General features: G+C 38.8%; 1 protein-coding gene across 12 annotated transcripts in view; it reads left to right on the top strand.

The window, feature by feature from the left end:
- The window catches only part of BLTP1 (bridge-like lipid transfer protein family member 1), a 216124-nt gene that overhangs the window by 62799 nt on the left and 130798 nt on the right, over window positions 1–22527 (top strand). For all 12 annotated transcript variants that reach the window (XM_075200283.1, XM_075200257.1, XM_075200247.1 and 9 more), the window contains exons 20-25: window positions 3192–3419; window positions 15516–15653; window positions 17987–18163; window positions 19109–19237; window positions 20364–20483; window positions 21780–22060. In XM_075200283.1, coding sequence (XP_075056384.1) covers window positions 3192–3419; window positions 15516–15653; window positions 17987–18163; window positions 19109–19237; window positions 20364–20483; window positions 21780–22060 — 1073 coding nt within the window. The remainder of the gene's footprint in view (window positions 1–3191; window positions 3420–15515; window positions 15654–17986; window positions 18164–19108; window positions 19238–20363; window positions 20484–21779; window positions 22061–22527) is intronic.

Genomic DNA, 22527 nt, shown 5'->3' with positions numbered 1-22527 from the left:
GATTATATCCATCACTGATGGCTTTTTGCTGTCAAGTCCTGTACGCATATTTTACCTTATAAATGTTTTAGAGACTTCTGAAAGTGTTGTCGTGTTACCTGAACAATGACGTTTCCTTTCAAGACTCCATTGATTTTTTTTATTTTGTGTCTTCTGTGCCCTTTTTGTTGGTTTATGGCCTCTCCAAGGTTCTCCTTTCCATAACAATCATCTTAAATTAATTAAAAGCATTGTTCATATTTTCCTCAAATCCTGTTTTGTAGCTCTCTGCAGGGAGCAGTTGCTCCTTTTCATATGCTGCTGGATTTCTGAGTACAGTTTTAAGAGTGGAATTAAAATCAGTGGGCTTGGAACTAAAAGCGTTATTATGGCCCGGACTGCTGCATTTGCAGTATTCAGCTGTAGGACTGTTCTGACTAAATTACTTTTTGTTTTCCCATTGCTTTCTATTCAATTTCAAAACTACAGCTGTTCACAATATTTTGCAAAGCTTTTTCACTCTAAAATAGCTCGCCCCCACAGGGCAATATATGACTGATCTCCTGTAGACCTGCAATGCTATTGTAGAATAAGTTTCTAATTAATTATTTTTGAAAGTCAGGCCAGCATTGACACATGTGAAATCATTGACTAAGTCCTGTAAAGACAGGGGATCAAGATCAAGTGTTTTCATTGCAGTCTGCCTTTAAGTAGCACAACAGTGCAGGTTTGTTACAGACGTCAGTAGAACAACACAATGATATTTGTTAGAAAGAATGAGCAACGGTTGGCCATCCTGTATTCTCAATCATGAACAATTTTAGGATTGTTTATAACTCTATGCCCACCAAGCCAATTCACTTACATGTGTGAACAATAATGGAATAAAACAGTTTAATTGTAGAATCATTTTATACTTATAAAACAATATTTAATGTATGCACCTATGAAATATTACTTAATAGATCCTTTCGTTATTTTAAATGCCATTCTTTGTGGTGAAATGTCCTCTTCCTTTACTGTTTTGCAAGCCATGCAGCTATTGTTCACTCACCTTAGACACGCTAATGCTCACTAAAGGGTAGCCAGTGTTAGCTTATTCCTGGGAGGCAATTTATTCATTCATTCCACACTGGATTTTTTTATGTCTGTTTTTGAAGTTCTGAACCGTTGCTTCAAAGTGGCCAGAACATTCCTTAACCTGACTCAGAATGAGAGCTGAAATAATGACCGCGCTCATTTTTTGTGCATTTTTATTGTTTTGAATTGTTTGGGATTTTTGGTAGCTTGTTTGTATTCATGTTCTCATAAGTCTCTATTCTCCACAATATAGAACTGTATATTCTAGACATAATGGCATTGAATCTCATTGAATTCTTTAATCCATTTAAGTGTCCCTATCCCCATTTATTGCAAAGCATATAAAAGATAGATGTTGGCGATTAACTGCAATGTTGTCTTTTTTACTTTGGTGTGCAGTTGTTTGGATGGCAGTAAATGCATTTTTGCTGTTGGGACCAGTTCAATGGAAAATCCTTGTTTCCGACTTATTAAGAGTCACATCTTAATGTTCTACAGTACATAGAATGCAGCTTCGACATCCGTTAAGTCTTTAGTCTATCGAAGCTGAAAAGACTTCAGACAGGACATGTATCACAAGATATCCTGAAGCATTTTCGTAATGATTTGTTTCTACAAAGTGTCACTGTTGGGCATGACTCTATATCCATGTGTCCCTTGTTTATTGATTTATTGTGTAACAGATTATGAAAAGTCTCTCCACTACACTTCACAAAACACACAAGGAAAACCAATGTTTAATCATTGTAATGCCTGTTGTGTGATACACCATATTATATAGCTGCTAGGAATCTTCAGCATCTCATTTCATATAGTCTTTCCGGTCATTTCAGTATGAGATAGGTATATCTAATAATTATTATAAGGAGTTCATCCTCCCTATTTTGCTTAGGAACAAGCTGAGATATAATTCATGTTCTCACTTTTGAGCATTTGAGTTTTCTGTGTAGAGTGCTAATAATTTTATTTGCTCTCTGATTTTGGCATAATGGAAACTTTTTATTTAAGCCAGGACTGTAACTGTTTCAAATCCACAAACTACGCGCGGTTGCACATTTAAAGTGTCAATACGGTGCCGCAACATCGTGGATTTCCCTTCGCAACTCTATGGGGTGCAAACGGAAGTCCGTGGTGTTGCTGTAATGTGTTGACGCTAGTCGCAATATAGCAGCTTAATTGAATATGCCCCACTGTTTTCTAACTTTTTTGATTGTTGGCTTCTCCAGGTATCCTTCTTTTAAATTGCAACCTTTCTGTCTTCTAATTGTATTGACTTATTAAGTTGCTGTCTCCAATTTCTGATAGCATTTGGATTATTATTATTCCCTTTTTATGTCAATGTGTTTTGTAGCATAATACATAAAGCTGCACTCTTTGAAATTTTATATCCAAAAAACTGCCAAGGATTGGGTGCAGTTTACAGCATCATTTTGTAGCAAAAAGGATCCCTCTTTAGTGGTTCTTTTAATAATTTGTCAATTGTAAAATCCCTTCATGTCTTTAAAGCCATATTTAAAAATCTGTCCGGGTTACTCAAACTTTTTAATTACATACCTCTTATATAATGGCAAATGTTTACCAAGTGCTCTTTTTTTTTTTTTTTTTTTTTCTCATGTTGTTCCAAAATTGTTATCTAAAGTGTCTTCTTATATGTATACATATGTGCCAAGCATTCATTTTGTGTTTAAAAACCTGGATTTGTGGATAGAACGCACATGTCCTGGCCTAGGGTGACACAGTTGCACTTTTTTATTTTGGTATTAATAATTTGATATTTACAGTAAACGTAAGCAGTTGTCCAATTAGGGCAAAATCATTTCCATTTACTTTATACAAATATGATGTAATGGGTTTTTGGGTACACAAAATCGAATCCAAATCTGTATACTTTCCAAAAATGTTAGGAGGGCTTAAAATCTAACACTTACGTTTTAATATATGAACCTTACATGCCTTTGTTACTCCAGTACAGACAGCTGAACCTCAGCCTATATTTTTAGGACTGCCAAGCTCTCCGTATTTTAATGTGAAACAGAGAATTGGATGTTTTTTAGTGGTTATGTCATATCTTACATTTCGATGCTAAGCTTTGTTTCCATTTTTATATCTGTGTTCTCTCTAAACTTTGTTAGGAAAACTACTTTGGAGAAGACGACATGTACACTGACTTTGAAGAAGTCATTTCCAGCCCTGTGTTGTCAATGTCCACTTCTTCCAGCTCTGGCTGGACTGCGGTAGGAATGGAGAACGACAAGAGAGACCATGATCAGGCAACTAAATCCATTCACCCACTTACTCTGAGGCCGTGGGATATTACTGTACTGATCAATGTGTACAAAGTCCATGCCAAACTACCAGTAGTAAGTATATAGTACTGCTTTACTTATTAACAGTCAATGGAAAGTAAAGATGCAATGTAGGAAATTATATTCATCAATTACCTTTTTGAATGAGATCTCTGCTAATGGAAATTGTTTTAAATTAGTTATAGACACTCTTCTGAAAATTAAGAGGATATGTACACCTGTACTATCTATTTTATTGTGTCTTGCTTGCCTTCACTGTTTTTATAATACCCATTCTATGTTACTAGCGTGTTACCAAAAACCATTTTTCTGGGACAACCATGGGGTATAGAGGGCGCTGTGCCCCCACCCTCTATGCCCCCTGGACGAAAGAAGTACGTTTTTTTAATAAGTGCCAACGGAGTAGAGCACTTTTTTAGTATAGCCTTTTATCTTATTAATTTTAATTTATTTTAATTCTGTTTAACGTTAGCAGTGTGAGATGGGGAGTGTGCCGAAGGCGCTTATTTGCCGCCCCCAATCTCCATTTCTAGCTTCCGATAAAAGGGTCACCTGGTCGCTTGTAACAGGGAGCTGTGGCATGCAGCTCCAGTCATCCTAGCACTGCTGAGACGGAGCTGCCGGCGGTCCCCACTTGCTCCTGTCTCAGTACAGACGAAGACAGAGCAGACTGTGTTGGAATGGCAGGTAGCATTGGACAAACTGACTGGTAGGGGGCTGTAGCAGTTACAGCTCCCACCAGCTTAACAAATACAGGCAGACATAAGGGGAGGAGATGCTTCTTCTGTAGAGGATGGCACCTTCCCTCTTGCCGGCCTTTCTAAGAGTAAAAGGCCGCCATTTCCTCACTGCTCCCTTGCCTCTGCAGTGCCTAATCACTTCTTCTACCTGAAGGAAACTTCTATTTGCCTGTGTACTGTTTTGACTGCTGTAGCTGTGTGTCACTGTATTTTATGCTGAGTTGATATAGGTACTTTTGTCTCATCTTTACTGTACTCCATCTATGTCTCTATCTTTGAATTCTGTATATATATTATTACTACTTACTTAAACATTATGTCAGAAATAGAGGCGAGTTCCAGATCCAAAGCTGCCAGGGCCAGCTCAGTGATGTAATTCACCTGTTCCAGGTGTTGAAGTCGTATAATTGGATGAACGAAAGTATATTGGTTTAATATTGGTTTGCCGTGCGTATTGCGAAGCGTACGCCACGTGTTACGTGACGTGGTGCATTCGCACGGTAAAATACGCACGCACACACTCGCATTACAACAGTTAGTTATTTATATCATTTCATATTGGTTCTGTTACACTGTAATTCAGGAGCAGATAGTATTCGGTTTATTATTAGTCTATATATATATATATATATATATATATAGATATATATATATATAGATATATATATATATATATATATATATATATATATATATATATATATATAGTGATTATATGTACATTGTAGTGTTATTAAAGGTTTAGGTAATAGGAAAGGTGTCATGCCTGATATCATATTGAAGCCCTAATCATCAGCAGCTGTCCGGTGCAATCGGCGAAGAGATCGCACATTGCATACTTTAGTTATTGATATTAGAGAGTAAAACCTTTGTATGATACTGGCTATGAAAAGGAGCAGACCCCCTGGAGAGAAGACCCCCACCTTTGGATTCCTTAGATTGAATCAACCTATTACCTGTCTGGCCTGGACCCACCCAACGTCTGGACCTATAGAAACAATCTACGTCATCTCTATTGTTCACAATGAAACACTGACTGTATATATATTAGCTGCATCTCACTGGGGCTCAGTCAACTCTGACACAATATTCTATACAGAATATTGTCCATCGGGTCCCGTGGGTGCGCAAGCGAGCGCAAGCGATTGCATTGGTATGTACTTATCTTTTGGTATTGGCTGTGCTGTACTGTACTTTATCATGATATAATAATGTATTAAATTATTGACTATTTACATCTGTTAAAAATAAATCACTTTGTGCTTTGGACACACATTCAATTGATTGGGCAATGCTTATTTTAAAACGATAGAATTACTTTAATAATTTGGGGGCTCGTGAGCTTTGGAGGTTTCGTTGCCGATGATACGCAAGACCAACGGATTTCGGTTCCTCAACAAAGGGTGGAGACGCGTCATAAACGGGTAAGAACACATTGTGTTCAAAACCTGAATTTTACTCTGTGTTGTGAAACCGAATGTCCGTTTTGCATTATCTAGGGCACGCTAACTAGAACCTAGGGACAAAAGAGAAAACTGTTTCTTTTTTCTGTCATTGTGCGTTTTAACTGTATTGCATTGCTTAGCGTATGTGTATTTCCTGCTGTGCGTACGCGAACTTCCGGTAGACTTGCCACGTGGTTAAACAATCGTTTTGATAGTTATTGTACGTGTATAGTATAATTACTTGTGAAAGCCTCTGAGGTATTATTACTGTTGTTGGGAACTTTTGATTTTCTGCGCAGAAAAGGTGTATAGTGTGTGATGTTGTAACGTAGATACACTGTTTTATTGTTGAGGTGCTCAGTTGCTGTCTGACGAGGCGGATTGCCCAACTGAAGGACGGTATACAGGGCAGGTATACCGAATGCGAAAACGAAGTTTTCGCAAAAGCGCTACCAATAGATCGCAAGGTTTGCTAATAATTAGTATTGGTAGGCAGTGCGATCCGATCGCACCGTTAGTGCGAATTGGTGAAGCAGCTAGGAGGAATTATACTGGAAAGGCAGGTTGATTGTATTAACTTGCGCTCCCAGCGATAATAAACTCAGCAGATTTTTGTGGTTGAGCCAGGGTATCGAGGAGCTGATAGCCCTTGGGGCCCACAGTGATATTTCTGTATTAGGGACCCTCGCCAAGGGCGAGAAAAGCGAGTGAGCGCGGCTAAAGGAAATACGTTCACCGAGCATTATAGATCTCTAGCGGTGAGTATAGCGACAGAGTTGAAATTATTTAGTGGAAAGAACAGAGCATTGCGGTGTGTCTGTATTTCACATTTTGCCGGAAGGAACAGAGCATTGCGGTGTGTCTGTGTTCCGGGTAGAAAGTATATTGTGCAACATGGGTGCTAGGCATACGCTAGAGATTGCCAGTTTACTGCCTAAGGAAGGTCTTATTGAGTCAGCAAGATTTCTCATGTGTGCAAAATATGGTGCATACGCAACTGTGTATTGTGACACGTGGGTCGAAATGACCAAAGATTGTGATAGGCCTTTCCCAACAACAGGGAGTTTTAATGCAGAGGTGCTAAATACCGTAAAAGATAAAGTACGGTTGATTAAGTCAACGAAAGTGAGAAATGCACATAATCATTGTTTAAAATCGTGGCAAATGGAAGGTAACACGTGGCAGAGCAGCGAACGCACAGCGGAAGTAAGCGTACCGGAAACAAGCATTCCGGAAGTGTGCGTTGCAAAGCATGGCGAACTGAGCGCAAACACGCCCCCGATAAATTCGGTCGGGGCGGGAAGTACAGCCAATACCAAAAATGTAAAAACTGTAACTAGTAACTTGTATGTTGTTTTAAGTAACGTTAAAAGTAATGTTTCAGGACAAAGAAGAGGAACGGTCCCACCAGCAGGGGCAGCTGCTGAAAGTGGTGAGAGTAATGAAAAGGTTAACACAGGGGGAGACATCCATTTTACTGCAGCAGCAATTTCAGCAACTAGTTTCAGTGATTTGGTAGACTTACATCCTGTCTGCACAGCAGCAGTTCCCAATGGGAAAGCAGACAGGAATAGTGATGTTCCCTTAAAACATGTAGCAAAGCATGATCCATGCACTAGGTCTGAAACATTTTCAATTTTGTCTGATTTCCCTGATCCTAGGAAACATTTGACCAAATGTCAGCAGTTTATTAGATATTATGGTAATGTGTATGAGCCAACTAATAAAGATTGGCGAGTATTATTGAAGGCCTGTCTTCCTCTCAATACTGATATACAAAAGTTCATTAATGATTGTATGTTGGAGGAGGATGAATCCTTAACCGAGGATGATAATCAGGACAATATTAGAAATATAATCACACAGTTGGCCACATATTTCCCAGTGATAGTGGACTGGAGTAAAATTTTTAGTATCCAGCAAAAAGATAGTGAAAATGCAGCAGACTATTTTTGCAGAGCTTTGATAGCAATGGGAAAATATACTGGGGTACCAGATATAAAAGATAATCCATATTACAGAGAGGTTGCTGTTAAAGTTCTAATGGATGGCCTCAGGGAAAACTTAAAAAGAAGGGTGCAAACTTCATTACCATACTGGAAAGGAACCACCGTAAGTGCTCTCAGGGAGTCAGCTATAGAACATGATAAAAGTATAAACAAACAGAAAGAGACACTAAGTGATAGGGTAATGATGATAAGTATCCCAGCACTAGAGGGACTGCACACACGACCACCAGAATACAACCCACATAACAGGAAACCCAGAATAGTGAGATGTTACAATTGCAGAGAAGAAGGACACATTAGGAAAGATTGTAAAAAGGAAGAGAAACAACACGAGTTGAGGAAGTGTTTTCAAGGCAATAAAATAGGACACCTAGCAAAACATTGTGCAGACATGACAGGGACGTGCTTCTACTGCCATAAGAAGGGACACATGAGTAGGAACTGTGTAGAGAGAAGAATGAATACCTGGGTTGGAAATCACATAGACATCCACAAAGGAGGCGTACACTTCTCTCAGAGGTTCCCCTTTAATTGATTGCACACTCTGTAACAACTAATATTCTGGGGGAGAAATATAGCCGACTCTAGAGTTAATCTGTGGTGAGCATTAAGGTGCAAAATGTAGAAAGAAACTTATTTTTTTAAAAGTAATCTTTGTTGATTTTGTTTGTTCGTTTTATGTTGTCACATGTTTGTTTTCCTAAATCGCTAGCCGACGGCAAAGAATAGAAATGTTTGTTTTGTTTGCTGTTTTAAGATAACTATCTTGTTTTTCTTTTCACAGATAAAAGGGACACAAAAGAAGTATAGACAAGTGTTTAAAAGGGGTGAGATAGAGAAATATAAGAATTACTCTTGAAAGACTAATTAACAATAGACAATTGGAACACTCTTTTGTTTTAGGCTGCAGTGACTCATGATAATTTGTTTGGCTGAGAATCATTATCCAACAATGAAGTATGTACATACTTTGCTCCAAAATATCGTTTTATGTATTTCAGAGAAAATATGAGTCACTAAGAGTACATTTTCACATTTCTCTATTATAAGTTAGAAAAGTCCGTTGAAAAGGTATGTAGTCAATGAGATACCGAGTTCTTAATGAACAAATGACGGACGACACTGGATTGCACTGATAAGAACCCCTAGTCAAGTATGGGGAGGGGTCATAGTTAGCAAATAGCTAAGGGGAACAGTGGAATGAATACAGCCATTTCCCCATAGAGTCAGAGTCCAATCCATCTGTCATTTTGTTGTAAAAAAAAATCTCCCTTTCTACATGTATGTTTGTATTCAAACCTTTGTATTCCCATCATTCATTGCTTTCCTATTTCTCATTCTTTACACAAACGCTAGTCTCTCCCCCTACCTCTCTCTCTCTCTCTCTCTCTCTACCCCCTCTCTCTCTCTCTCTACCCTCTCTCTCTCTCTCTCTCTCTCTCTCTCTGCTCTGGTAGAGATAAAATCTGACAGTCTCAACAATGGGGCTAAAACATATTTTTATGTTTTTACATAAGACAAATTCAGAGATACACACACTAGATTGATATGAGTTACAGAAACAGTCAGGGGTTTTGTTTTCATGTGTATAGAAACTGCTGATTTTAAGCAGAAAGGTTCTGTTGTGGAAATACGATTCATGTGTTATAGATTGCATATCTGTTTTGTTTTTTTTTGTTTTGGCTCGTGCCTCCTGTACAAAAATGTGCCTTTTTATGGATGCACAAAGGGTGGAGACAGGAGATTGCTAGAGGATAGGCATACAGATATGCATCTCTGTGTAGAACATTGGAGTAGGATTTTTACCACAAGATACGACATAATGTGAAACCCTAGAAAATGTAGAATTTTCATGTTTTATAATTTTCACTGTTAGACAGGCATGTACTGGATACTGTTATATTTGAAGAAAGTGTTATAGAAAGAGACCCCTTTGCCTTTTCCCACTTAGTCAAGTAGCTGAATATGAGGTACTGAGAATGACATGTGAGTTGGCAGAGGGAAAATCGATTGATATACATTGGTCTTTAGCATTTTTTCTAGTCTAGAGGGCGATGTTGAGGTGACTAAGAAATCGTTTTATAGCAATACCAGCACATGATTAGGACACTACATAGAGGACTTTATACAGTGACACAGTTACCAACTGAAGTAGCTGCTAGTAAGGTCCACACTTACACGCACAACCATACAGGGCTGTCACACCAGGGAGAACATAGCTGTCAAATAGACAACAGGGTTTTATGTGACAGCTAACAAATCTATGTTTTGTTTGTTTTTCGTTGTATTGTTTTAGTTTTAAAAAGGTGAACACACATGCACGCATACACATATTGGTTAATATAGGAAGATTTGTGTTACCCGAGGGATAAACTGTCTGGAAGGTGAAGAGATGTGGTGAGGAGTCTGGTGGACTCTGGAGAGATGGACAAGGTAGACCAATAGAGCCATCCCATATCCCTCCTGCTGATGGGTTTTCCTCCAGGTAAAACAAATACACGTCATCCAATTACCACCATGCAGGATCCTCAAGTATACACAGGTGTACCAGTGAAATATGTCTAGGTAGAGGTGTATTGAAATGTGTCTAATGTATTACTGTTTCATACTCAAAGCTTTTGTTATTTAATGTGATAGTCCTAGAGTTATAATAGATGATAGGGGTATTCATGTTATTGATAATAGATGTATAATGTATGAGTAGTGGTAACAAATCACATACTTTCAGTTAGCCATAAACCAGTGTGAACATAAAGTAGTGGTACTCGGTAGAATGAATTGAATAGAATAAGAGTTGGAACTTGATTGAAGTGCCACTAGTCCTTTCCCGCTACTAAAAGATCACCCCTGGGCAGACTCCTAACCTGTCGGTTTTTGAAATGTGCTTGACCCCTCGTGAGATGAGATTGTAACTGGGAGGCTAGGTTAGACCTTGAGAGAAGGTAAATAGTGAGACAGCAACCGAGAACGTCCAAAACACTGTTTCCTGAAAGGTCACACTGTCAGGATGTAGGATCAGGAGAGTAAGTTGTGGAGCAGTAATTTCTTAAGCTTAGGTTATTTGCCAGACAGGTACCAGGTGTAGGCTACCAGCCTCACGGCTTCAAGGGTAGCAGAGACACACTGGTGCCCATACCACCCACTGCAGAGGGGCCAACACTCAGAGAAGGGTCCAAGGGCACTCATGAGTCTGTACTGAAAGGCCTCGAATGCAGTTAGTAGCACCTGAGCCAAAGGCTAAGACTGTTGTCCAGCATGAAGTTGTAGTTTATCCTCTTTTGTGTTCTCCCATTTCACTCTCTTCTCAGGACGGTTAATTCTTTTGATTATTAGCAGGTGACAGAGACTGGTTCAGGTAATGATAAGGAGGTGTTGGGGAGGAAGAAGTTAGTAGCATAATCAGTCCGGCCAATTACTCTATTCAATTCAGGGGTAAAGGAAAATTTGGAAACCTTGGAGCTTGGAGAAAGTGCGAGGGGCTATTGTCTGAGTAGCATTACGTCCGTAAGTACGGCGACCCCATGGTTAGAAAAGAGACACACCCAGCGATGCCAGTCCAGTAATATTCGGACTTGAGCAGGCATCCTTGAGAATGATTATCATTCTTGGGAGGGTAAGGTTTTAGACCAAACAAAGTGCTGGGCGTGCTCACACGTGCCTCAGTGATTATATCAAGTAGGATTAGTTCTCTTTCCACTAAATATTCTTGAGGTACCTGAACTATGGGTGGGAGGTCACTAGGGGAAAAAGTAGGACACCTAGGTCCCTTAGTCTGAAGTCTCCCAATGCTTTGCAAGCCGATCACTGTTAAATCTGAGCATTGAGAGACTGGGAAGAACGAACAGACAATAGCCCGCCCACAAGGGTTGATGAAAAGAACTGGTGACATTATTAGATGTGTGTATATTAACGCAAGCTGAAGGAGATTGCATATGACATTATTGATAGACATAGGATGATGCTATTGATGAACATGAAGTGTTTAAATGTATTCTGAGCTTAAAGACATGCGTTGGACAGAAGAACCTGTTAAACTTGAAGAACTGTAGTAGAGAATTCTGTATAGCTGATACACGTTCTACTGTACCATGTACCTTTCCAAATAATGTATTAAGTGTTTTATTGCACCCTTGAAGGGCATACAAAAAGTTATCTCCAAGCTCCAGAAGTGTACGGTTTATAGTAAAAGAAGAAGTCGTTTAGAGGATTAAGACTCTCTCTTATGATAACTTGTTTAGATCTACAAACAGTGTGGACATACACCAAAGGGGATTTGTATTACATAACAATGAAACGTGGTACTGAGATCCTGCTTATAACATCTTTAAGGTGATAGTTTATTGTACTATCAAAGGGTGGACTGTTGAAGTCATATAATTGGATGAACGAAAGTATATTGGTTTAATATTGGTTTGCCGTGCGTATTGCGAAGCGTACGCCACGTGTTACGTGACGTGGTGCATTCGCACGGTAAAATACGCACGCACACACTCGCATTACAACAGATAGTTATTTATATCATTTCATATTGGTTCTGTTACACTGTAATTCAGGAGCAGATAGTATTCGGTTTATTATTAGTCTATATATATATATATATATATATATATATATATATATATATATATATATATATATATATATATATATATATATATATATATATATAGATATATAGATATATATATATATATATATATATATATAGTGATTATATGTACATTGTAGTGTTATTAAAGGTTTAGGTAATAGGAAAGGTGTCATGCCTGATATCATATTGAAGCCCTAATCATCAGCAGCTGTCCGGTGCAATCGGCGAAGAGATCGCACATTGCATACTTTAGTTATTGATATTAGAGAGTAAAACCTTTGTATGATACTGGCTATGAAAAGGAGCAGACCCCCTGGAGAGAAGACCCCCACCTTTGGATTACTTAGATTGAATCAACCTATTACCTGTCTGGCCTGGACCCACCCAACGTCTGGACCTATAGAAACAATCTACGTCATCTCTATTGTTCACAATGAAACACTGACTGTATATATATTAGCTGCATCTCACTGGGGCTCAGTCAACTCTGACACAATATTCTATACAGAATATTGTCCATCGGGTCCCGTGGGTGCGCAAGCGAGCGCAAGCGATTGCATTGGTATGTACTTATCTTTTGGTATTGGCTGTGCTGTACTGTACTTTATCATGATATAATAATGTATTAAATTATTGACTATTTACATCTGTTAAAAATAAATCACTTTGTGCTTTGGACACACATTCAATTGATTGGGCAATGCTTATTTTAAAACGATAGAATTACTTTAATACAGGTGTCTAGCTAAGTTGCCTAGTGAATGGCCCGGATGGCCTATGCACGGCTTGTGAGTGTAAAGATCTGGGTCTGCATTCATATGGCAGTGATACACCCGACCTGGGCTAGAGAACTGGCAAGATCCACTGTGGAACATAGACAGGAAGCATCATGATATGGGACTGTAGGTGATGATATTTTTCATACTCCACCTCTAAGGGGCTCAGTCTATGGATACCCCTCCTCTGGGACAGGTGTGACATCGAGTGTCTGACGCATAAGTGGGATCACAGGAACCTTCCTGGATGCAAAACCTAAAACGGTCAGTCCATGTGTTTGTCAGAGTATCTTCCTCCCTAGAAAAGATGTTGGCGGTTTCATCTTCCTATAGCGTAAACACCAGGCCTCATCCCCAGATCCAGGAGTTAGTAGACCGATTCAGACCCCTCCCCTCAGGAGGAAGGGGGTAAATTGAGGAAAACTCCGAATATAAGGACCTGACAGCCTGGGAGGATGATTCCTCCGTTAGACAGGGGGTGGGGGGGGGCATCTGGTGCTTTGCTTCACCCCATAGCGGTGGCTGCATGGGTGATCAAAGATGTTGAAAAATGGGCCACCTCTCTCAATGATTGCATCCAGTCTGGGATGCCTCGATCTGGATTGTCTCCGCTGGTCGATCATATTAAGGAAGCGGCTGAATACCTGGGAGATGCTGTTCTGGGTGCAGGTCAGAGTTTGTTTGGCACCAGACGCACCTCTGGCTCAGAGCTTGGGTAGCGGATACTGAATCCATGAAGGCCTTGCCCTATCATGGATCAGTTTCTTAAGCCACTGTAGTGAAAAGCTCTGTCTTTCAGTTACTGCCCTTAAGTTGAAGGGATGGAGATTTTAGGGTGCTTCCATGAGAGGTCAGTCCTCTGCCACTCAGGTAGTGTCTCAGAGGGGTAGGCAGGCTTGGAAGGGACGGCGTCCTGGACTTAAGCAATCTGACAAACAGCCTACAAGACTTCCTTCTTCCCCTGTCCAAAACTTTTTGCCTCTTGCTCTTTCGGGACCAGTGGCTCAGTCCTTCTCCATGTGCCTGAGTAAGGGGCATAGTGGATAGAGGTTACATCCTAGACCTTTTGGGGACGCCTTTGCAGCATTTTCTGTCTACTCCCCTTCCACGAGACATTCCCAGGATAGTGGCCCTTCAGGGGGTCATTCAATCCCTGTTATCTTCAAGAGTGGTTGTCCCAGTCCCAAGGGAGCAAAGAGGTTTGGGTTATTAAGCAAACCTCTTTCTTGTCCAAAAGCCGGATTTGTCCTATTGCCCCATTCTGAATCTGAAATCCCTCAATTTACAATTGAGGGTAGCCAGTTTCCGGATGGAGTATGTTCGATCTGTCATCAACGCCATGGAATGGAACGAGTGTCTTGCATTCTTGTATAGCAAAGATGCGCATCTTCAGATACTTATATGGGAAGGCCACCACAACCTTCTCAGATTTGTGGTGGACACGTTTCATTACCTATTCAAGGCCCTACCCTTTGGTCTGGCAACAACGCCAAGGGTATTTACGACGGTGATGGCGGTCATGACATTGATTTTTCGATAAAAAAAGGGGTAATGGTAATACCTTACGTTGACGGATCTCCTGATAAAAGCAAATTCTACCCCTCTTCTGTCTCGCCTGCACAAACGCTGCAATCGCACAGCTCGGCTGGCATATGTCAACCACCAGAAGTCCCCTTACTATGAAGGAGGCTGCCAAGATCATGCCATTGGCGGATCGTCTGGTCCCGGCCATTTCAGTGGTCTGTATGCCAGGGTGGACAATTGGGAAGCCAAATAATTGAGTCGTTATGCCATTCATCTTGGGGTTTGGTCCCTCCACCCAGAGGTGTTTTCTCAAATTGTGGACAGGTAGGGTAAGCAGGAGGTTGAAATGATGGCCTTTCGGCAGAACCATCAAACTGTACCAGTATTGTGCCAGAACCAGTGACCTCCACTGAACTTCCTTCTACTGTAATTGATCGTGTATATCCTATTAGACAATTTATCAACTGTTAGACAACATATGTAATCTATTCATTACATTGTTCATGCGTCCCCCAAACGATTGAGAAACGGATTTTACGGTGCGTACAAAAATCCTATTATTTTACTTCTTATCCTATCCTTAATGCTTCTCTAAAAGCATCTTTCTTCTGTCATATGAACCCTGCTCATAGTAACTAGAGGTCAGTTACATACCTCATAGCTTGGCATGCCTTGATTTGCTCTTTCTTGCTCTTATCATTGAGAGTTATTTATGTAAAATATAGTAGACTTGACTTTTAAAATGTACACAATGCTTCATGACTAGTTCTTAATCAATGGATAAGTTGTATTACCATGAATATGGGTTCAGCCCACAACATGGCTGCATCCACTGTATGTACGCAATGGTGTTCATTCACATGCTATGTCTTTATGTATAATCATACTGCAATAACAATGTGCACATATACAGATGTAGCAACATTTAAATTGACATTTAACACATAACATACAATTAATTTCTGATGCATGAAATGTCAGTTTAAAATTTGCTACATCTGTAGAGAAAACACTGTTTCCATTTGTTGAATTGACTAATATTCTGTGTATCTCTCTTACTCTCAGCACTGTGGTAATGACGGGCCAGAATGTCCAACTGCTTTTCTTGAAAGACTCTGTTTTGAGATGAAGAAAACGTACAGAGAGACGTTCCTTCAACTTGTGCTTTCCCCTGTGTACATTTTTGTGAATGACAATTATCAGGTATTTTCAGCCTTTTTTTTTTTTTAGTATTTTTTCTCAAGAAAACAGTGCTTTATAAGGTTGAAGTAGGAATATTATCTGATGCTGGTTGTTTTAAAAATTTAATTTAGCGTCTGGCATTTTTATTTGTAGAAATACCTCTTTATATCACCACACTAAATGTCAGGTATTTTCTCAGCTCAAAAGTGCTTTGCAATGTATTAATTTCACGATAAGTCGCCCTCTTTATAATGCCGTCTTCTCCGTAGCACCGTGTGTTAATCTGGCACTGCACATGGTCAGCACTATGTGTGAATTGGCTTTCCTGTATTATGTAAGCTTCTCAGGCCATATGGTTGGTTATCCATCATGTTATACAGTGATGGTCAACCTGATTCATTTCAGGGGCCACATTGGCAGCCCTTAACCTTTAAAAGGGCACATTGCCTTTAATCTTGCTAATAAGGTAAAATAATACTTTTATTCAAAGAAGGAGACGCCTATCTGTAAGAATATATGTTATATAAAAACCTTGTTATATAATTTGCTGCACTTTCTAATAAACAAATTCATACAGTGAAAATATCTGTTTGCGACATATAGCATATATACATTTTAAAATATAGGATGTACACTTTTATTATGAAAATTTACCTTGTGTTAAGTGAGGATGGTTCTAAAAAGTGTGGCATTTTATAGAGTGATGCTGTATATGCTTTTCTTTTCTCATTAGAACAGCATAGCAGAAAACATAACACCAATGCTCTTATTATCAATTGGGGAATAAGACGTGGAAAAATGGGTTGATTTGCTTTTTAATTGTGTTAAGTTAAAAACATAACCAACCCACACATGACAAGAAAAAAAATAGTCAATTGTCAGGTTTAGGTCATTTACAGTATAAGCAGAAGAGAAACAATACACTTGAAAACAGGGCAATTAGTGCTTTTCTACTGCTTTGTGGCATGGAGGTGAAAGTATAGGAACATCAAGGGACAAGCGGGGAAGTAATTATTTTCTGCGAGAGTAGTGTCTTTATTATACTTTCCTAAATGGGGTCAATGGAGAAACATTATAAACCTTCCAGTCTGGGTCTTGAGCTCATTCTGCTGTATCTATTTCATTGTACGTAGTGGTTTAAATGAAAATGTATTTTAAAGCAGGCAGAGAAAAATAAACTATATTATAACTGCAGTGTTTGAAGTAGATTTTGAACCACCTTTCAACAAGTAGTAAGGGACAGTTAGTTTGGAAGACACAAATATATATCTATCTTCAGTTTTTTTGTCTGTTAAGGGTGGGATCAGTTTGGAGCCTAAAGTGCTAGCATTTTTCAAGCTAGAAAAGCGCTTGCGTTCATGACACTCAATTGCTCCCTTGGTGACACATTGAAGTGAAGGGGGAATACTTTCCTCCTGTCACCCTGTAGTGATTACTTTCTGAGCTTCTAGCTGGAAAAAACCCTAGCAGAACATGACATTCGTACCACAGCATAAAACAACACGTGTATATAACAAAGCACAGCAGTTGTAGAAATATATAAATAAGCTACTTACATGTATATAGTTATTTTTACATAAAGAGACAGAAAAGTCTTATGTAAGCACAAATTCAGAAAATGAACCAATATGGAATATTACTGCTCCTTCTCTCATAGAAGTGTGTGAAAGCTGTTACAATTAGATTAGATTGTCATGCTTCTAGAACCATAACTAAGACTGAAGAAGACTTTGTATACCTTACAATCACCACAGTAACAGAACCAGGTCTTAAATTCCACAATTTCTCATTGTACATACAATGTTGTTGATTTGTGATGCATACAGTTAATCAATTATTTTTTTCTTGAGGACATCAGTATGTTCTTATTAATTGATGATTTCATTATACTGTGTCAGTTAAGAAGTGGTGCGGTCATAATATTCGCGTTGTACCAGAGTGATAAAAATAGGGGATCACCACTCACTAGTCCCAAACACAATGAGGAGTCCACTGATCATGGACCACAATATAATCTTTAAGGAATAGATATATTTTATATAAGAACCAGAAGTCAAGATCAGCTCAGTGACCTCCACTTGGAGGCCAGGTGCAGTCCCACTCTTGTATATACTGCAGAAAAGGGTTAACATGATTTTTCACTTCTGGAGGAACCTGTGAATTTACCGGGCACCTTTGATTTTTGGTATTGAACCCTTTTGCAGAGCAGTGATAATCTTGTCCATATGCTGAGTTGCAACACATATATATTTGAGTCCAGTGGTTTCATGTCTCATTGTAAGCCTGGGCTTTGTGTATCTATTAATGAATTCCATACATTGCCTTAATGGGCTATATGATTATGTTTGCTGCAGAGGCCGGCAGTAGATGGGATGCTCCGAGAAGGGCATATTAGCCTCTCTGGCTTACAGCTGCGTGCACATGCGATGTTCTCTGCAGAAGGCCTACCTCTAGGTACTGATACTCTGGAGTATGCATGGCTGATTGATGTCCAGGCTTGTTCTCTTACTGCAATGGTAACTGCACCACAAGTAAGTAAGCAGATTATTTCTGAATTATGTGTTGTACTGGAGCAGTGTATGCCTGTACTTTCTAAAATAATAATTTGTCATTTCAACTGTCTTATGAGAAAGTTAGTACTATACTTTAAAAAAAATGTGTGTTCTATGCAGAAGCGAGACCCCATTAGTGGTGTGAGGCTCTTCATTTCTGGGGGGAAAAAGAAGTATCGAAATAGTCCATAACATGTTTGAAAATGTGAATTGTCTTTTGTTCTGTCGAGGTCAAGTTTTACATATTTTTGCATAATGATCTTGTTTATAATTCTGGCTTTCCTTAAGTTTCAGTTTATTTAGTTAATTGTGCAATAGCTAACCATATATACCGATGTAAACTATCTGTTTAGAGTTCAATCAAGTCATTCCTTCACTTTCCCCATTCTGCACTGTAATGATTCTGGCCTTGCTGCTGGAATATTAAATAGTTTTGTGAGCAGACAGAACCAGCTATTAAACGGTGCATACAAAAATATCACAGCTGTGCACCTTTTCTTCAAATTGGCTGAAGATGAAAATTGATTTAAGAGTGTGTGAGAATGGGAAAAAATAGCCCACTTTTCTTATTTACTGTAAAGAGCTATGCAGCAGGTGATCCCTGAACATTAGTAACTAAAGGATGTTGACACAAAGGATAATAAAATAAAGTTACTATTTAAGAATCAGGGATACATTTGTAGCCCAGCTTCTCTAAATCTAGGGTACTTGATAGTGAATGAAAAAATTATATAAGCTGGCAACCTGTGCCTAGTTACAAAATATAACAATGTGGTCTGACAGAGGGGGTAGATTAAATAGCAGCAAGGATAAATATCTTTTTAATTGGCAAGCTGTGCCAATATGTTCCTGGGTTTTGTTATATTGTCAGTACTGATGGCATTGCTATAGTCCTTACAATGGAAGTAACCTGTTGTCTTGCAGCTGCTTTGCCTGCTAGATTGGGGGCAGACCTTTGTGTTCCATGTCATGTGTAATGAGTTCCAGATGGAGAGGCCAAAGTCTGTGGTGATTTGCCAGCATGGTATTGATCGGCGGTTTTGTAGTGCCAAGGTTGGTATGCTTTCTAATTTTCAGCTTTTTGGGGGCTTTGTGAACTGGTGTGGTTTATTTCTTTTTCTATATTCGTTTTTATGGTTTAAGAAAAACAAGTCCATAAAGTTGTAAGCATACATGTGCAGCTGGTTATGATAGCCACGTATCCACAAGTGTGCTTAAGGGCATATTGACCTATCCCTAAGGGGTTGATGTCACAGACATGTTTTCCTTTTTCCTCTGTTCCACTCTAAAAGCAATTTTTAAGGAAGGAAAGCGAAGTGAATATTAAACTGTCTTGGAGACTGGTGATGCAATGACTGGTGATCTTCTGTTTACATGTTGAAACGGTAAAAATTGGACTACTGAACAAAGCAATAGAAGTTTTGACATTTTAAAACCTCATCTATTTTGGTGTGTCTTCCAATTTTTACTGCTGCCCATGTAAACTACTGATGCTTCTCGCCATATGATCAATGGTCCCTATGGTTGTTTGGTATTCACTTCCCCTTGTGAGTGCTCCATTCAGAATGCATGGAGTGAGAAAAGAAAAAGTGCCTGTGTGAACAAGCCCTAACACTGTTTTACCTATTCCATTACTAAATGTTCCCTTCACTGTATGGTAGTTTCAGGTTCAGGGGTTACTGTAAATCTAGGTAGTTTCCCTGCCGCAGTAGTTAAGTAAGGAGGGATTTTAGCACACTGAATGTGGCCAGGGAAATATCAGTCTATTTATAAACACTTTTATAAATGTCAGGGGAAAAGTATATTACAAAAAGATTTACCATACCTATCAAGGGGAAGCCAGATCAACTAGCACACTGGGGGGTATATTTACTAAACTGTGCCTATAGCAACCAATCAGATTCCATTTGTCATTTTGTAGAACGTACTAAATAAATAACTAGAATCTGATTGGTTGCTATAGGCCTATATATAGATATATACACATATATTTATTTAAATAATTATACCGCTGGAATTCCAAGCATCGGGTAAATGGTAGCAAAAGAAAAGATTAGTAATTTAAGTGCTCATTAAGTGCCCATTCACTAAGCATTGTAAATCATAGACATGAGTGGCAAGGGCAGAATAGTCATTGATCTTGTATGTTTACCATTGCTTCTCTGTTATGTCCACTAAGCTGAGCTGTTATCCAGGACCGTGTCTTCCAGCCGATGATCTTAAATATCGAATGACGCGACTTTCTGCAGATGGAGCAGATATTTACATTGTGGAACATGGCTGTGCTTCAAACATTAAAGTAAGTAATTATTACAAGGTATTCTGTTTTTTTTTTTCAATATTTTGATGCAAATGCCATTAAAGTTTTTATAGGTAAGCAGGTTTTATAGGTAGGTTTTTATAAGTTTCCTAGGTCTTAAATAGGCATGTGCATTAACAATGTGAAGTGTTAGATTTAAACATATTTGAGGGGGACCATAATTGATTTTGTATGCATACTTTTTGCAACAAAGGTTTTATTGTTGGAATGAAATGCCTGTACTTTGTGGAGCTGTAACTGTACAGATAGGCAAAGTCATTCATTTGACCCTGTAGTTTGTCCTTTCAGTGTTGTATAGTAAAGATAGAAACCCTGTCTAATAGATATGAGGAGTATTGGTTGAATTGGGCTTTGACTGCCTTTTTAGCAGGTTATATTCTTAATGTTTTATGTGTAATGTATTTAATTTTAGATATTTTTGCTGACATGCTTCAGGTAAACACTCCATGACCAGTAGTCAGTGAATTGAGTGGTTTTAAAAATTAAACTTCATTATACAACTAGAAACTATTCTTATACAAAACCTTGGTCTACCAAACTGAATGTCTTTGCATGCTAAATAAAAAGTATTTTATTGTCTCTTGGACATCATTTAGTGCAAATCAGATTGTGCTTAAGTTGCGAATCACCTGATGGTTCTACAAGTGTCCAGAGTCATTAGTTGTGGTCCCTGCTGACATCCTGTCCTCATGGGCATGATATAATCCACAAATGTTATCATCAGTCTACTTTTAGCCATATCAACTTGTTGTTGGTATTTTGCTGCTTATTATGTATTGTATGATATGTAGCACATAAGGGACTTTGTACTTTGGAATTGAGTGATGATTCACATGGTTTAAAGTTCTTCTGTTTATTCCATCTATTTTCTACTACATTAAAATTATTTTCTTTTCAAGAATTAACCACCCCCCATCATTACCCCAAAGTGGCACAACTGTGGGACTTCCTTGTGTGGACCCAGTTGCTGAGATCCAGCAACTGCATTTGCATAATCAACAATATGGGCACAATGCAATGACTGGTGTATTTATTTAAAAATCTGCAGGTTGTTGTGTTCCGTAGAAAGGACAGTTATCAGCACCATGGGAACTAATGTGAATAAATCACAGTTCTGCCGGGCTGGGGGGGGGGTGTCGAGGGTAATTTAAAAGCAAAAACAAAGGATTTTTTTAAGCTGTTACTTATATAATTGGAAATGCAATTCCAACCTGACATTTTCTGGCTGCAATTGTATTCACACATTAATTTAATTTCTGTTGACCTTTTTTCCAGATGGGTGCTATTCGACTTGCAAATTGCAACCTCCATAACCAAGCTGTAGGTGAAGGCATTAGTGCAGCTATTCAGGATGTGCAGCTGAGACAGTACATTGAGCAGCTGGACAGTAGCAGATCGGGACTGCAGCCTGCGGTTTTACGCAGAGCCTACTGGCTGGAAACAGGCTCAGTGAGTTTAGGACTCATCACAGCTGATATAGCCCTAGCTGCCGATCATTCTTCCAAACATGAGGTCCAAAGGCACTTTTTAGAAACGCATGATAGCAGGACTAAAAGGTGAGTGGCAGGTGCTGAGAGTCTTTGAAACAACATGAACGATTTGAATTGCATTAATTGAACTTGCATACTCTCTGGGTTTTCTTTGTATAGCACTCTAATAAATTGGATGGAATGGTCTAACATAAGCTTTAGCACTTTACTAAATTAAAACTTTATTTGTTGATAGTATATGCTATTTTTGTTATGTGTGTTGCATGAATTAATACTATATGAAAAAATAGATTGACTAATACTTTAGAGCTCAGCCTTAAAGGAACGCAATGTAGGCATTTGAAAAGTAAGCAGGGACATTCCAAATCATAACAACACAATTTTAGAAGAAATTCTACCTTAAATTCTCTAATTTCAATTAAATTTGGTATACTAAATGCTGCCATGTACACTGTTTTTGAAGTTATACGCCTTTAAATTTGCAATTTTTTTACGAAAAATTTGCTTGTAACAGTTGTTTTAAATTGCATTTC

The sequence above is a fragment of the Mixophyes fleayi genome, chromosome 1 (assembly GCF_038048845.1).
Source record: "Mixophyes fleayi isolate aMixFle1 chromosome 1, aMixFle1.hap1, whole genome shotgun sequence".
Taxonomy (NCBI): Eukaryota; Metazoa; Chordata; class Amphibia; order Anura; family Limnodynastidae; genus Mixophyes; species Mixophyes fleayi.
Note: the sequence above shows the minus strand (reverse complement) of the source record. Positions and strands in the feature narration are given on the sequence as shown.